This window comes from Macaca fascicularis, chromosome 7 (assembly GCF_037993035.2).
Source record: "Macaca fascicularis isolate 582-1 chromosome 7, T2T-MFA8v1.1".
Classification (NCBI taxonomy): domain Eukaryota; kingdom Metazoa; phylum Chordata; class Mammalia; order Primates; family Cercopithecidae; genus Macaca; species Macaca fascicularis.
This window is the reverse complement of record NC_088381.1, coordinates 160,677,812-160,693,028: the sequence shown is the minus strand read 5'-3', so window position 1 is coordinate 160,693,028 and position 15,217 is coordinate 160,677,812. Positions and strand designations below refer to the sequence as shown.

At 50.0% G+C, this 15,217-nt stretch overlaps 1 protein-coding gene across 8 annotated transcripts in view; it reads right to left on the bottom strand.

Moving 5' to 3' along the window:
• Nucleotides 1-15,217, bottom strand: part of RIN3 (Ras and Rab interactor 3) — a 183,973-nt gene that overhangs the window by 8,875 nt on the left and 159,881 nt on the right. For 5 of the 8 annotated variants that reach the window (XR_012416082.1, XR_012416083.1, XM_065549265.1 and 2 more), the window contains one exon: nucleotides 3,822-3,953. The exons of the other annotated variants lie outside the window; for them this stretch is intronic. Coding sequence is in view for 3 of the 5 variants with exons in the window: in XM_065549265.1 (XP_065405337.1) it covers nucleotides 3,822-3,953 (132 nt within the window). In the remaining 2 variants the exon portion in view is untranslated. The remainder of the gene's footprint in view (nucleotides 1-3,821; nucleotides 3,954-15,217) is intronic. 8 annotated transcript variants of the gene reach the window in all.

The window sequence follows — 15,217 nt, the reverse complement described above, 5'->3', positions numbered from 1 at the left end:
AGCCTCCAGAACTGAGAGACATACATTTCCATGGTTCCAGAGTTACCCAGTTTATGGTATTTTATTAAGCATCCCAAACAAACTAACACCCAGCCACCTCTGCAGAATACAAGAGCACCCAGACAGTTTGAAAACTACCAATCTAGCCTGATGTCTTCACTTCCGCGAGCCAGAGAGGTTAGGTGACTTGCCCAGGGTTTCCAGTCAGTCAGAGGCAGAACTGAGCCCCAAATCCAGCCTCCAGACTGCTCTTTTTACTCCACTTTGTGTTAGTTCTCTCAGATTCTAGCAACTTAAGTTCCCAAGAGTCTGGGGATTCTGGGAACCCCCATCTCCCACCCTAAACATCTCTGAGCTCTGTCAGGGCTCAGGCTTCCTCCCAACCTGCACTGCAGAGGTTGAGGCAATCAGGTACCTCTGCATCACCACCCCACTAAGCCAGGAGGGCTAAGCCAGGGAAACTCAGAAACACCACCTCACCCGTGCCCCTCTGCCCTGGGACCCAGATCCATTGAGATGAAGGGTCCAGGCTGTTGAAAGGTGGAAACCCCTGCCCTCGCTGGAGAGCCCCAAGGTCATCTCGATGCCACAGGTAAACGCCTGCAAGGCTGGCTGTCCTAGGTGCTGTACCTCCCACACCCTGATTATTGAAGTAGGGCAGAGAGAGGTGCAGGGATGTGTCCGTGCCACGCCGCTCCCCCCAACCCTGGTGGTGTGCACAGTGTGGTGTGGGTTTGTCCTCTGGCCCTTGGAGCTGCCATGGGTAAGGTGTGACACTGCCCTGGTCAGAGAGGGCTGCCAGGAGGGACACTGTGCCCCCTGCCCTCCCTATGGGGCCAGAGGTGGGGTGGAGGACTCTGCCTACTCAAGTCTGGCAAAAGGGCTGGATGCAGGGCATGCAGGCAGCCTTGGTCAGGAACTATTTAGGACCTTTATGAACTTTCTTCGTACTTTGACTTGTCCTCCAAATACTTGAAGTAGCCCAGAATTGACATGCTGTCAGGTCTCAAGAACTTCTCTCTTTCTCACCCAAATCCCCTAGGCTTCTGGGAACAGGAAGAAGGATCCCAGGAGGCCATGGCAGGATTGGGGTGGGTGATGCAAGTCCATAGGAGAGGGCTGCTAGCCCAAGGATGTCCCTGCCCTTTTCCTGCTCAGCAACCGTCCCTGTGGTTCTTCTGTGTGCATGCTGAGAGCTTCCCTTCCTTGGGGAAACCAAGGAAGAAGGCCCACAAGGGCCTGATGAGGTAGAAGTCCCAAAGTGTGGGATGCAGAATGAAGCATTAATTCATTCACACAAGGCTATCAGCCTTACTTGTCTTGTTCTACACCACAGCCCATGTGTCTGGCATGGATAAATGGGTGGGTGGATGAGTGGAGGGGTAGATGGGTGAGTGGATGGGTAGATGGATGGATGGATGGTAGATGAATGGGTGGGTGATTGGGTAGGTGGGTGGATGGGTAGATGAATATGTGGAGGGTGGGCAAATATGTGGATGGGTGGGTGAGTGAATATGTGGGTGGGTGGGTGAATATGTGGGTGGGTGGGTGGATGGTAGGTGGATGGGTAGATGAATATGTGGATGGGTGGATGAGTATGTGGAGGGTGGGCGAATATGTGGATGGGTGGGTGAGTGAATAAGTGGATGGGTAGGTGGATGGATAGATGGATATGTGGATGGGTAGATGAATATGTGGGTGGGTGGGCAAATATGTGGATGGGCAGATGGGTGGGTGCATGGATGGATGGATGGATAGGTAGATGGGTGGGTGGTTAGGTGGATGAGTGGATGCATGGATGGATGGGTGCATGAATGGGTGGGTGGGTGGGTGGATGGATGGATGGATGGGTAGATGGTTATGTGGATGGCTGGGTGAATACATGGATGGGTAGATGAGTGTATAGATGGATGGATGGATGGATGGATGGATGGATGGATGGATGGATAGGTGGGTAGGTGGATGGGTGAATGGATGGATGGATGGATGATGGATGGGTGGGTGGATGGATGGATGGATGGATGGGTGGATGGGTGGGTGGTTAGGTAGGTGAGTGGATGCATGGATGGATGGGTGCATGAATGGGTGGGTGGATGGATGGATGGATGGATGGGTAGACGGTTATGTGGATGACTGGGTGAATACATGGATGGGTAGATGAGTGTATAGATGGATGGATGGTTGGATAGGTGGGTAGGTGGACGGGTGAATGGATGGATGGATGACGGATGGGTGGGTGGATGGATGGATGGGTGGATGGGCAGATGGATATGTAGATGGCTGGGTGAATATGTGGATGAGTGCATAGATGGATGGATGGATGGATGGATGGATAGATGGATGGATAGGTTAATGGATGGATGGATGACGGATGGGTGGGTGGATGGATGGATGGGTGGATGGGTAGATGGTATGTGGATGGGTGGATGAATATGTGGATGGGTGAGTGAATATGTGGATGGGTGGGTGGGTGAATATGTGGATGGGTAGGTGGTTCGATGAGTAGATGGATGCATGGATAGATGATGGGATGATGGATGGGTGGATGGATGGATAGTTGGATAGATGGAGAGGTGGGTGAGTCGGTAGATGGGTGGGTGGTTGGGTGGATGAGTGGATGCATGGATGGATGGGTAGGTGAATGGGTGGATGGATGACCATATGGATGGACAGATGAATAGATGGATGGATAGATGGCTACACTGGGCAGCAGATAACCATTGCTGAAGAAACCTTGGCTTCTCTTGAATTCCTGGACCTCCTGGAAGATAACTTGTTCCCATTACAGGACATTTTTAACCACAGAGAAAAAAAAAAGTAGATATAGAGGTCCCAGTGCCACAAGCCAAAGTTATATATGACAGTGAACGTCATGGCTTTAACATGCTCCCCTGAGCTGTCAACAACTCACAGAACTATCTCATCAAACTATCACCCCAGAGACTGGAACATGCAAAAAAAATGCAAACAGATGCAAAGAGTGTCTGCTCATCTCAAGAACCACAAAGCCCAAGGGGGACCCTCAGGGCCTGGGAGGATGGTTCCCTCCTTTGAGGCTGATGTCTCAGAGGGGAAGTCAGGGCTCTGTCAGAGCTGATATCTGGACTGGCTGCCCCTCAGGAAATTCTTGGTGGATGGGTGGCTGAGGCTAAGTGGGTGGAAGGATGTGGTGGGAAGGGGGAAAGGGGAAGGGAAACTGAGCATGGGGTGGACCAAACCACATCTCTGCCTTCATCCTATTGGGGAGTGCAGGGCTTCTTACTCATATCATTAACTTCCCACTGACGGAGGTCCTGACCCAGGGCTTATGAGCAAGGGGCTGAGAGTCCCTGGGGGTCACCCCTGTCTAAGAACCAATTGTCACTGTCTCTCAGACTCTTACTGTGAGCACTGCCTGCCACTTCAGCCACTTCTTTTACACTACTATCTCCTGCTGTTCCTGCTACAAAGACTGCCTTTCCCCCTTTTTTTAATCAGCTGCCTGTATTTTTCTTTCATTGCTCAGCTCAGATGTCACCTCCTCCAGGAAGCCTCCCCTGACTGCACAGTCTGGGTAACATGCTCCTATGCCTTCTGGGATTCCAACTATTCCAGCACTTGTTACGTGGAGGTGGCACAGTCTCTTCACTGGCTCATCTCTCCCCCTAATCTGTGAGCTCCCGCAGGACAGGACCTGTGTAGGATTCACATTTGCATCCATGGGTCCAGAGTTCAGCAGGAGTCTGGTATCCAGGAGGTGCTTGTTGGACCACTAGAGTGCCCGTGGTATGGCTGAGTTGGGGGTGTGCAATGCACCTGATGGGCAGGGGGTGGTGACTCACCCTCCCCCAGCTGCAGGGCGGGGTCCATGAGCTCCATCATGTACTCCACATTGAGAAGCATCTCTGTGAGGTTGCTGCGGGCCAGCACATACATGAGCACAGGCAGGAAGTCATCCGCCCCATAGGGCTTCCCTGGGAAGAAGAAGGAGGCAGAGGGAGATGAGTTCCAGGCTCTCCTTGTGAGATGCTCTCTGCCCAGGGTAGGGGACAGTGGTTTGCTGAGTGTGGATGGCGATCCCTGGAAGAGGAATGCTCCTGCTCTCATGACAGAGAGGACCCAGGGAGCAGCCTCCTCGGGAGGCCTGAGAAACAGTCCAGGTTTAGGAAGAAGGAACTGAGAAAGTGCCCTCGGCTGGGAGGAGCAAGACCCTGACCCCTTCCCCTTTCCTAGTCCTCCCTCTCCATGACCACCCCTTGCCGCTTGCTTGACAGTCAAATTCACATCACATTTATTTGCAGACCCACCCAGAAGCATTTATGGCTCCTGGCAAGGTTCCCTGTCCCCACTAATCACACATGTCCCTCCCACCTGCGAAACAGAAACCTCTTCCTCACCCAGACACTACGAGACCTGAAATGTCACCATTCAGCCTTCTTCCTTTTTTGGGTTAAACAGTGCCCTTTCCTAAGGCCTTCTTTTAACATGTAAAGACCCCTGGAAGTATCATCTCATCACTACTGCCTTTGAAGGAGATGTTCACAGATCTCAGAGCATCCTGACAGCAACAGACACCTTGCGCGGCAGATGGAAGGCGCTCTATAAAGGAACAGTGGCAGAAAGCAGGGTGGAAGGTGGGTCTGAAAGACGTCTCCCCAGTGTGGCTCCCGGCTGGCTCTGAAGATTGCCTATTTGGCAATGCAAAGCCCAAGGCTGGAACTGTGGGCGGAGAATTCTGACCAGAATAGAATCTTCCTGCAGGTCCTTGGCTGATCTTCTAGCCAGACTCTGCAAGTGCACTGGAGAAATGAAGCTTGGGTGAGCAGTTCTGCATGGTGGGAATGGCCATGCCTGGTCCCCAGCCCACCTTCTCACTTCCTCTAACCAAATGGAGTCCAGGGCTCAGACAAAGGTCTTCAGACTCAGCTGGGGGTTACCAGGTCTGGATGTGAGCCCCAGAATAACCCATGCCAGTGCTGCTACCTTTGTGTTTTGGGTGAGATTAATAATCCATCCAAGCACATGCTAAGCAATTTATAGCTCTCGCAAAAAGTGTATTTCTACTTGACATGTTTACAAAGGATTTAGGGGACCATCAGGAAATATACCTGATAAAACAGCAACATCTCAATCAAAATTTGAAAACCATCAGGACAAATATAAATTACCAGAGAGATGGTACTATAGGAAACATAAAAATACAAATAAGCAAGAACCTACACAACTACTCTTTTACAGCAGCAAATTTGGCTTTGAGTTTCCTGCTGGCCAAAGCAAAGAGGGAAAACACAATCAGTTATATTCTCACTGTCCATGAAGAAAAAAATATACCTATTTCTTGGGGGAATCAAATTATTTTTCTAACTCTTAGCTCTAAAATAAAATTTTCACATGTGGCTTCATCTGGGGACATGGAGAGACATGACTGGCAAGTTCCTATCGCACACACGGATGTTTGACTGGTGATGGTCCTCCCATTGTGTCAGGTGTGGCTCATGGCAAGCACTTCCACGGCAGGAAGCAACTTTTCTTTTCCCTTTTTTTTTTTGAGACATCGTTTCGCTCTTGTCACCCAGGCTGGAGTGCAGTGGTGCCATCTCGGCTCACTGCAACCTCCACCTCCTGGGTTCAAGCGATTCTCCTGCCTCAGCCTCCCGAGTAGCTGGGATTACAGGCGTGCGCTGCCATACCCAGCTAATTTTTGTATTTTTAGTAGAGACGGGTTTTCACCATGTTGGCCAGGCTGGTCTGGAACTCCTGACCTCAAGTGATCCACCTGCCTCAGCCTCCTAAAGTGCTGGGATTACAGGTGTGAGCCACGGCGCCCGGCCTTTGAGACAGGGTTTCACTCTGTCGCCCAGGCTGGAGTATAGTGGCTTAATATCAGCTCACTTGCAACCTCGACTTCCTGAGCTCAAGCAATCTTCCCACCTCAGCCTCCTGAGTAGCTGGGACTACAGGCACATACCACCACGCTCAGCTAATTTTTGTATGTATGTATTTTTTTGTAGAGATGGGGTTTTGCCATGTTGCCCAGGTTGTCAAATTTCATAGTGAATTCTGCACATTCACATCTGTCCTTGTAACAATGAGGCTGCCCGCTCCCTGAATAAAATACTTCAGAGAGCTAAAGTGACCCTCCTGGGCAACTGCACGCTACACTGCTGAGAGGCACAGTGTGAAGGCCGAGTCTCCAAGCCCAGACCTGGGTTCAAATCCCAGTTCTCCTACTCACCAGCTGTGGACTATAGCAAGCTCCTTCCCTCCTCTCACCTCAGCAGGGAGGTTGGAGAACGAGGTGCCCGAGGATTTTTGAGGATTAATTGAAATGGTGCAGGTGGTCACAGCCATAGCAAAGCCCGAGGCAAAAGGAAAACTGTGTGCCCCATATGTGTTTATCAAAACAGCCTCTCATAGTTTGAACCAGGTGGAAAAAGTTAACAAACGTGCTATACTCAAGAAACAACGACTGTATCTAAAATCTGGTTGCCAATATGTTCGCTTTCTACTGTCAGCCATCACAAAAGTATGTGGGCCTGGAAACCGCAGGCTGATTGGAAATGACTGTTCCCATCGCACAGTAACGCAGGATCATAAAACAGACAACAGCCTGACTTCACTGAAAATGTGGCGGCCAGGCGTGGTAGCTCATGCCTGTAATTCCACGACTCTGGGAGGCCCAGGCAGGCGGATCACCTGAGGTCAGGAGTTTGAGACCAACCTGGCCAATGTGGGGAAACGCCATCTCTACTAAAAATACAAAAATTAGCAAGGCATGGCGGCGTAAGCCTGTAATCCCAGCTACTCCGGAGTCTGAGGCACGAGAATCACTTGAACCTGGGAGGCGGAGGTTGCAGTGAGCCAAGATTGTGCCACTGTACTCCAGCCTGGGCAACAAAGTGAAACTCTGTCTCTAAAAAAAGGTGGATATTTTGTTCATCATGGCTTTTTCATTAATTTTTATTTTTTTTAAAAAAATACTGCATTAAAATAGTACTTATCTTGTCACATGAGCCCAAGTTCTACTCCTAGTTATATATACACCTGAGAGAAACAAAAACATATTTCCACACAGAGACCTGCACACAAATGTTCATGGCAGTATTGGCCATAATAGCCAAGAAGTGGAGATGGCTACTTGTCCATCACTTGTGGATACACAGGCAAAATGTGCATGCATACCATGGAAGTCTTTGGGAATGAAAAGGAACAAGCTACTCATACATGCTCTGATACTGATATTTGTTCATTTTTTTGAGACCGGGTTATGAGACTGGCTATTTTTTTTTTTTCTTTTTGTATTTTTGTTAGAGACAGGGTTTTGCCATGTTGCCCAGGCTGGTCTCGAAGTCCTGGGCTCAATGATCCACCGGCCTCGTCCTCTCAAAGCGCTGGATTAAAGGCGTGAGCCACCACACCTGGCCGCTGTGATATTGATAGACCGTGATGATACTATGCTAAGTGGAAGAAGTCAGCCATGGAAGACTGCATATTGTACGTATGATAGGATTCCATCTGTATGCAACGTCCAGAATAAGCAAATCCACAGAGACAGAAAGCAGATGAGTGGTTGCCTGGAGTTGGGCAGAAAAGAGAACAGGGAGTGATTTTTAATGGGTACAGTTTCTTTTTGGGGTGATAAAAATGTTTTGGAATTGGAGTAGTTTTAGTCATATGACCTTGCAAATATACTGAAAACCACTGAATTGTTTTAAAAATTATGTGTATATATACATACACACACATATATATAAAATTTATCTTTGTGGTTGAGTTTCTTGGGCATCCCCCTGCATTTTGCCCCTAAGGCGAGTGTCTCCCTCACTTCCCACAAACCCTGGCCCTGCAGGTAATACTTAGGGCAGAGGCTGGCACAAAATGAGGACTTGGTCAAGGACCGCCAGTATGAGTGGGTACAGGTGTGGGCCCTGCACACAGGGAGACAGAAGACGTGAGTCAGAGGTGGTTCCTGCCCTTAGGACCCTCCCAGGCTGAAGCCCATGGTCTGGCCAGGGGTTGTGATTTCAGGGTCACATTCAGCTGACCAGGGGGGTCTTGTATTCCTTGCCTGCGCAGTCTGTTCTAGCCTGGTGTTAGCACCGGAGACTAGTGGTTGCTTTCCTTCCTTCTGCATTGTCCAGTCTCTATTTTCTTTTTCTTTTCTGTAGATGGGGTCTCACTCTTGTCGCCCAGACTGGAGTGCAGTGGTGCGATCTTGGCTCACTGCAACCTTCGCCTCCCAGGTTCAGGCGATTCTCTCATCTCAGCCTCCTGACTAGCTGGGATTATAGGTGCTCACCACCACGCCTGGCTACTTTTTTTTTTTTTTTAAGTAGAGATGGGATTTTGCCATGTTGGCCAGGCTGGTCTCGAACTCCTGACCTCAAGTGATCCACTCGCCTCAGCTTCCCAAAGTGCTGAGCTTACAGGCATAAGCCACCGCACACTTGGCTCCAGTCTCTATTTTCAAAGTAACAGAACTCCTGACTTTTAGCCAGGATAAGGCCACCCCAAATAAAGACTCCATTTCCCATCTTCCTGCATAGCCTGGGCGGCCTCGTCTCTTAAGTCCTGGCTCCTGCAGTATACCGCTGCAACCATGGAGGCCTCCAGTCGTTTTTGTCTAGTGAATGTGGATTCTGCTCATGGCCCATCCTTGGTTAATTTTTTAGACAATGCGGCCCCGTGTGACCTGCCTTTCTGGCCACACTCTGTTTCTACATCTGCAAAATGGGCCAGCAACTGGGATGCAGAGGACACCCCAAATGTCCACAGGGCCACAGGTGAGAAACCCTGCTTGAGGAAGTAATGACTTTCAGCCAAAGGATGGCCCAACTGGGGCCCTAGGTCTGAGGACTTCAGGGCGGGCCATATGAGTATGAAGGGGACAGGAAGGGAGGGGGCCCAGGATTGTGGCTTTGTACTCCCTGGCTATGGAAGGTCCTTTACCCGCTCTTCTTCCCATGTTTTCCTTGAGGAATCTTGACCAACAATCCCATGTTCCTACTCATTTGACTCATCCTTCAAGATCTGCCTCCTCCAACTCCAAGAAGCCCTCCTGGGCTGCCCTGGGGTTGCAGATGCTTACTCTACTTTCCATCTTCCAATTTGAGATGACATTCTGCCTCCATCACCCTCCCACATAACATCCCACTAGGTTGCACCACAGCCCATTCCCTGAACTCTGAATGCACTCTCCCCTCTCCAGGCCTTTGCACACACAGTTCCCCCTGCCTGGGAGCCCCTCCCTACCTTCCCGTTATCAACTTCTCCTTGTGCTCTCCCACATCCTCCAGCACAGCTGGACCGTTCCTGCTCTGGCTCCCATATGCCTTGACTGATTCAGAGCCTGCCCCCTTCTTCACATTGTGAGTATGCTGAGGGCAGGGATGGAGGCTGTGTGAGCCAGAGTGAGTCACTAACCCTCTCTGAGCCTCTCTCGCATCACTGCCTTTCCAGCCCCCTGCATAGGCTTGGGACGTAGGCTGCTGACAATGGACTGAACTATGTCCCATGTGTGTTCTTACTGGGTACCACTGTCCTGCCAGGAATAGGGTCATGGTCATAGACACTGAGATGTCCTGTGGGCCTTAGACAGTGGTGTCCTGGGAAATGCTTAACAACTGGCTCTCTGAAGGAAAAAAATCAACCTTGATTTGTAGCATTTGCCAATTTCCATGATCTAAATATTTCCACAATTTCCAACTTCAAGCTACCAACGAGAACACAGAGCTGGGAAGAGATGCACACAGTCAGTTCCCATGAGCTGATGTGAGCTGACTCCAGCACACCACTGGCCTTAGTTTATCACGTCCAACCATGCTGTGAGGAAATTGAGGCTCAGAGATGGGAGAAATTTGCTCAAAGCCCTACAGCTGGTCAGTAGCAGAGCTGGGACTAGAATCTGGGTTCTGGCTGTTGATGTTGGTGAGACAGTATCCATACAGGCATGATAGCTCCTCATGGACCAACACAAGCTTCAAACATTGTTTACACGTACTGGGTCCCAGCCCAACCTTTTGGCAGTTAGGGCTGCACGCTCCTTCCTGAGCAGCCTGGAACCCCAGGCTCGGGGCTCAGCCCTGAGCACATAGGGGCCTCAGGAAGTGCCACTGGGATGTTAGCTGAGAAATCCTTCTCCTGTGAGCTGAACATCTGTCTTGGGTGGACCAGAGATCACGTCCATTTGGCTGTGCATCCAAATGCCCTGCTGGTTGCAGCCTCCACTTCCTGGTGATTTCTGCTTTCTTTTTTGCCAGGTCACATCTGTTTGCCATCTGTAGGTAGCTGATCACATTTCAAAAAGCTGGCTGGGGTTTTATGCATATTTCATCTGCTGGGAGATTTTTGGAGAAGGAAAGCTCTCTTTAAGATCAAAATGAGCTGAAGGGGTGCTCAGCTGGATCACACAGACAATGAGGATTAGAAAGGCCCTAACTCCAGCCTGGGCAACATAGTGAGACTTTGTCTTTACTAAAAAAAAAAAAAATCAGCTGGGTGTGGTGGCATGCATCTGTAGTCCCTGCTACTCTGGAGGCTGAGGTAGGAGGACGTGCTTGAGCTCGGGAGGTTGAGGCTGCAGTTAGCTATGATTGTGCCACTGCACTCCAGCCTGGGTGACAGGGCGAGGAAGCATTGTCTAAAAGAGGAGCTAGCAAATTTTTTTCTGTAAAAGGCCAGAAAGTATGTATTTTTAGTTTCATGGGCCACACGGTCTCTGTCCTAACTATTCAACTCGGCCCTTAGAACACAAGCAGCCCTAGATGCTGAGTATGGATATGGGTAGTGTTCCAATAAAACTTTATTTGCAAAATCAGGTGGTAGGACAGAGTTGGCTGGGAGGGCCACAGTTTGCAGACCCTGAGGGAGAGGAAAGGATTGAGCATCTTATCAAAACTACTTCATACCCCACCCCCCACCCAGGGCCCCCATTTGTTCACTGGGCTCTTAGTGAAGGCCAGTGGCTGATGCTGCAACCCTGGGGCAGCCGGAGGCTCATGACTGTGCCCCGCCCTGGTCCTAGCTTTCCACCAAGATTCCGACTTAAAGCCACTTTTTTCCTCCCAGAAGTCTTCCTTGAAGACCTCCTTGGCTAGGCCCAATGCCCTTGTAATGGTTCTCCCCAGTCCTGGCATTGCAGAATGGGAAAGTCAATATCACATGTTAACTCAGAGAGGCCTTCCCTGACCACCCAGTCCCAGGACAGCAAACTCCTCCAACCCTCCTCAGACCCCCTACCCTGCTTTATCCACCCCAGTTGCACGTTTCACCTTGGAGGATATATTTTGCATTTCTGTTTACTTGTTATTGCCTATCTCTCCTCCTTGAATGAAAGTTTTACTTGGGCAGGTACCTTATCTTGTTCACTGTTTATATCTGAAACCTCAATGGTACCTGGTCTATAGTAGGTATTTAATAAACATATTTGCTAAAAGCATGAATGAATATCAGTTATCACACTGCAAGACGCTTGCTTGTTTAATGCTTGTTTTTAGCTTGAATTATGAACATCTTAAAAACATGGGCTGGGTCTTCCTGGGTTTTGCTCTTTTTTTTTTTTTTTTTTTTTTTTGAGACGGAGTCTCGCTCTGTCGCCCAGGCTGGAGTGCAGTGGCGCGATCTCAGCTCACTGCAAGCTCCGCCTCCCGGGTTCACGCCATTCTCCTGCCTCAGCCTCCCGAGTAGCTGGGACTACAGGCGCCCACAACCGCGCCCGGCTAATTTTTTGTATTTTTAGTAGAGACAGGGTTTCACCGTGGTCTCGATCTCCTGACCTTGTGATCCGCCCGCCTCGGCCTCCCAAAGTGCTGGGATTACAGGCGTGAGCCACCGCGCCCAGCCGGGTTTTGCTCTTAACATCTGCATTGTCGGCCGGGCGCGGTGGCTCATGCCTGTAATCCCAGCACTTTGGGAGGCTGAGGTGGGCGGATCACGAAGTCAGGAGATCGAGACCATCCTGGCTAATGTGGCGAAACCCCATCTCTACTAAAAATAAAAATAAAAATTAGCCGGGAATGGTGTCAGGTGCCTGTAGTCCCAGCTACTCGGGAGGCTGAGGCAGGAGAATGGTGTGAACCCGGGAGGCGGAGCTTGCAGTGAGCCAAGATGGCACCACTGAACTCTAGCCTGGGCGACAGAGTGAAACTCCATCTCAGAAAAAAAAAAAAAAAAAAAAAAATCTGCATTGTCAAGCAAAGTTTGTTGAACTCTTGAATGAATCAATTTATTTGATAAAAACATATGACAGCAGGAAGTAGAGGCCATTTAGAACAGTAGACTTCAAATCTGTGTTTGCAATGGAAGCCTTTGGTAATGGGTACCTTATGCACAGTTCAGCTTCTCTGGTTGACTCAGGGTGGGACAGCAGGGCTGGCCTGCTCATCTCTTTTCAACTACGCCCCTCCACTGTTCCAAGGTGGTCCCCAGCTATGTCTGTGGCCCCTAGAGAGTTTCCTGGAAATAGTTTGAAAACTACTGATCTAGTCTGAACTTTCAGCTGCACAGATGAAAGAACTGAAGCCTCAGCAGAGAAATGGTTGGCTGGAGGTCACTTGTAAAGTCTGTGGCTGTCATGAGATTAGAACCCAGCCCCCTCTCTCCCACTGAGCTCCTTGAAGCAACCCTGTTTGGTTGCTTGCACTTTGCACAGATGCTGGTTAAGTCTCAGTTCTGCTCTGAGCTACACTGGGTCCCTGAGGAAAACACTCCAGCTTCTTGGGTTCCTCTTCAGAGAGCTCAGCCCACAAGCCAGTCAGCTACGCAGGCTGTGGGCTCTGAGGCCTGAAGACACAAAATCCTACTCTGGCTTGAAAAGGTATGAGGTTGGAGGCACTGCAAAACTCAGCCATGACTTGTGTCTGTCCTTTCTGAGGTCATCTCTTACCTCAGGATGCCCTGGGGAGGCAGGCTGGAGAGGCCAGAGGGTCCCGGGTTTCAGCAAAGGACGCGGGTTCAAGTCTCAGGTCAACCACTCACCTGCTCATCAGGTGTGACCGTAAGCGTGCTACTTAACTTCACTGAGCCTTAGCTTCCTCAGCTGTAAAACGGGGATAATCACAGTGTCCACATCCCCTGGAGTGGTTGTGAGGATGACACGACAAGACAGATGGAAGGTAATTAGCATGGAGCAGTAAATGCCAGACACAAGGGGAGTGTGTCCTATAAGCCTCAGAACATGACATCTTAGGGGACCTGCACTCCATTTGTGTTGTGGGGTAAAAAAGCAAGGTTGTGAGTCACAACCTTTTGGAGAAGGAAAGCTCTCTTTCAGATGCCCACCCCCTTACTGTCACCTGGATGTCAATCTCTAGGGAGACCTAGGAAGTCTTCCTATGCATGGATCCCTGAATGACCATATGGAGCATGGCCCTCCACCTCCAACCCTCTTCCATGTATTAGACTTATATGAGTGAGAGATACACTTCTATTGAGTTAGAGATGAGAGGGCTTATCTAGCTAATCAAATAGCAGCAAATGTTTATAGCAGCAAATGTTTTCTTAACCAATTATCTATCTACCTATCTGTAGTTATTTCAAAAAGACTAGGAAGAAATTCACCAACATACTATTGATCAATTTGCAACAATAAGCACGAGTGACTTTGATCATCAAAAGTCAGTTTAATTTTTTTTTTTTTTTTTTTTTTGAGATGGAGTCTTGTTCTGTCACCCAGGCTGGAGTGCAGTGGTGTGATTTTGGCTCACTGCAACCTCTGCCTCCTGGGTTCAAGTGATTCTCCTGCCTCAGCCTCCTGAGTAGCTGGGATTGCAGGTGTGCGCCACCATGCCCGGCTAAGTTTTGTATTTTTAGTAGAGACGGGATTCACCATGTTGGTCAGGCTGGTCTCCAACTCCTGACCTCATGATCCGCCCACCTCGGCCTCCCAAAGTGCTGGGATTACAGGCGTGAGGCACCGCGCCTAACCCAGTTTAATTTTTTAAAACATAGATTTAAGAAAACCAACAGCCTGACCTCCCTGCCTGTCCTCTCTACCCCCAGTCAATGTCACAAGGCCCATTATTCCATACCCCTGGGGTCCCCATCAAGAGCCCTCCTGCCATCTAATTCCTCTGTGGCTGCCCTTGCCTAAACTAGCTGTGAACTCTTGACTTTGTGGTCTCTGCCAGGGAAGTGGATGGCAAGGGACCTGGGACTCTATCACCACCCCGTTGGCCCCCACATCCCACCACGTGGTCAGTAGTGTGCTCCATCCCCCTGGGGTTAGGAGCCAGGCCCTGTTTCCAGAAGGTCACATGGGTGGTATCAGGGTGTTTACACAGACTACTCAAGGAGCTGAAAAGGCAGCCTCAGGCCGTCAGTACCCTTTGGGATGCCTCCTGCTCGGCATTCGCATTAGAAGGTTCCCGAACTGCACCCCTACCCTCTTTCTCCCCCTCCCATCTTAAGGAGGGTTTCTTGGACTTGAATCTGTTTGTCCCCAGCAGCAGAACCAGCTCTGAATGACTAGTCTTAGACATCAAATAGGTGGGAATGACTTCTTTGTCAAAGTAATAGAAGAAATGAATCTAGAAGTTCTGGCTGCTCTCACCAAGCCTCATGAAGTCCATGAAGAATCGGTCTGCTCTTGATTCCAGGATGGAGGGCCAGTTTATCCAAAGCCATTTGCTTCCATGAACTCCCCAATCTGCCTAACTCAGGACCCTAAATTTGTGATAGGAGAAAACACATTCGACCAGGATTCTGAAACTTGGGGTTCATTCCTAGGCCAGCCACTGGCATGGTGATGGGAGCACAGGCTTTAGAGGGAGCTATACTAGGTTTAATCCTGGCCCTGTCTTTCTGGAGAAGATAGCATGGCCAGTTAACTCAGATCTTGTGTCTCCATGTTTACCCCTTTCCTCACTGTTCCAACAGGTCTTGCCAGCGGCCCACCCTATTTTACTCCCCTTTCAAGTGGGCCATGAAGGTACCACATCAAGCTACTGTTGCCTGCAGCACAGCAATGAGGCAGGTGGGTGAGGAATCTTCCCTGGAGGTGAGGGAGCTGGGAAGGCTAGAGGCAAGGCTAGGGCAGGGCAGAAGTCAGGAGTGGTGGACACGGAGGGCTGTTTTTTGCTTAAAGCAGTCAGTGGTGGAGGAAGTAGGTCAGTGGTGGAGGTAGGCAGGACTCGGGCTGGAGTCTGCCTCTCTGTGGGGTCACTCGCAGCTCCCAGGGCTCAATGAAGAGCTGCTGGGCTGCAGATCACACTTCGGGTAGCAAGGCCACAGACTACACAGT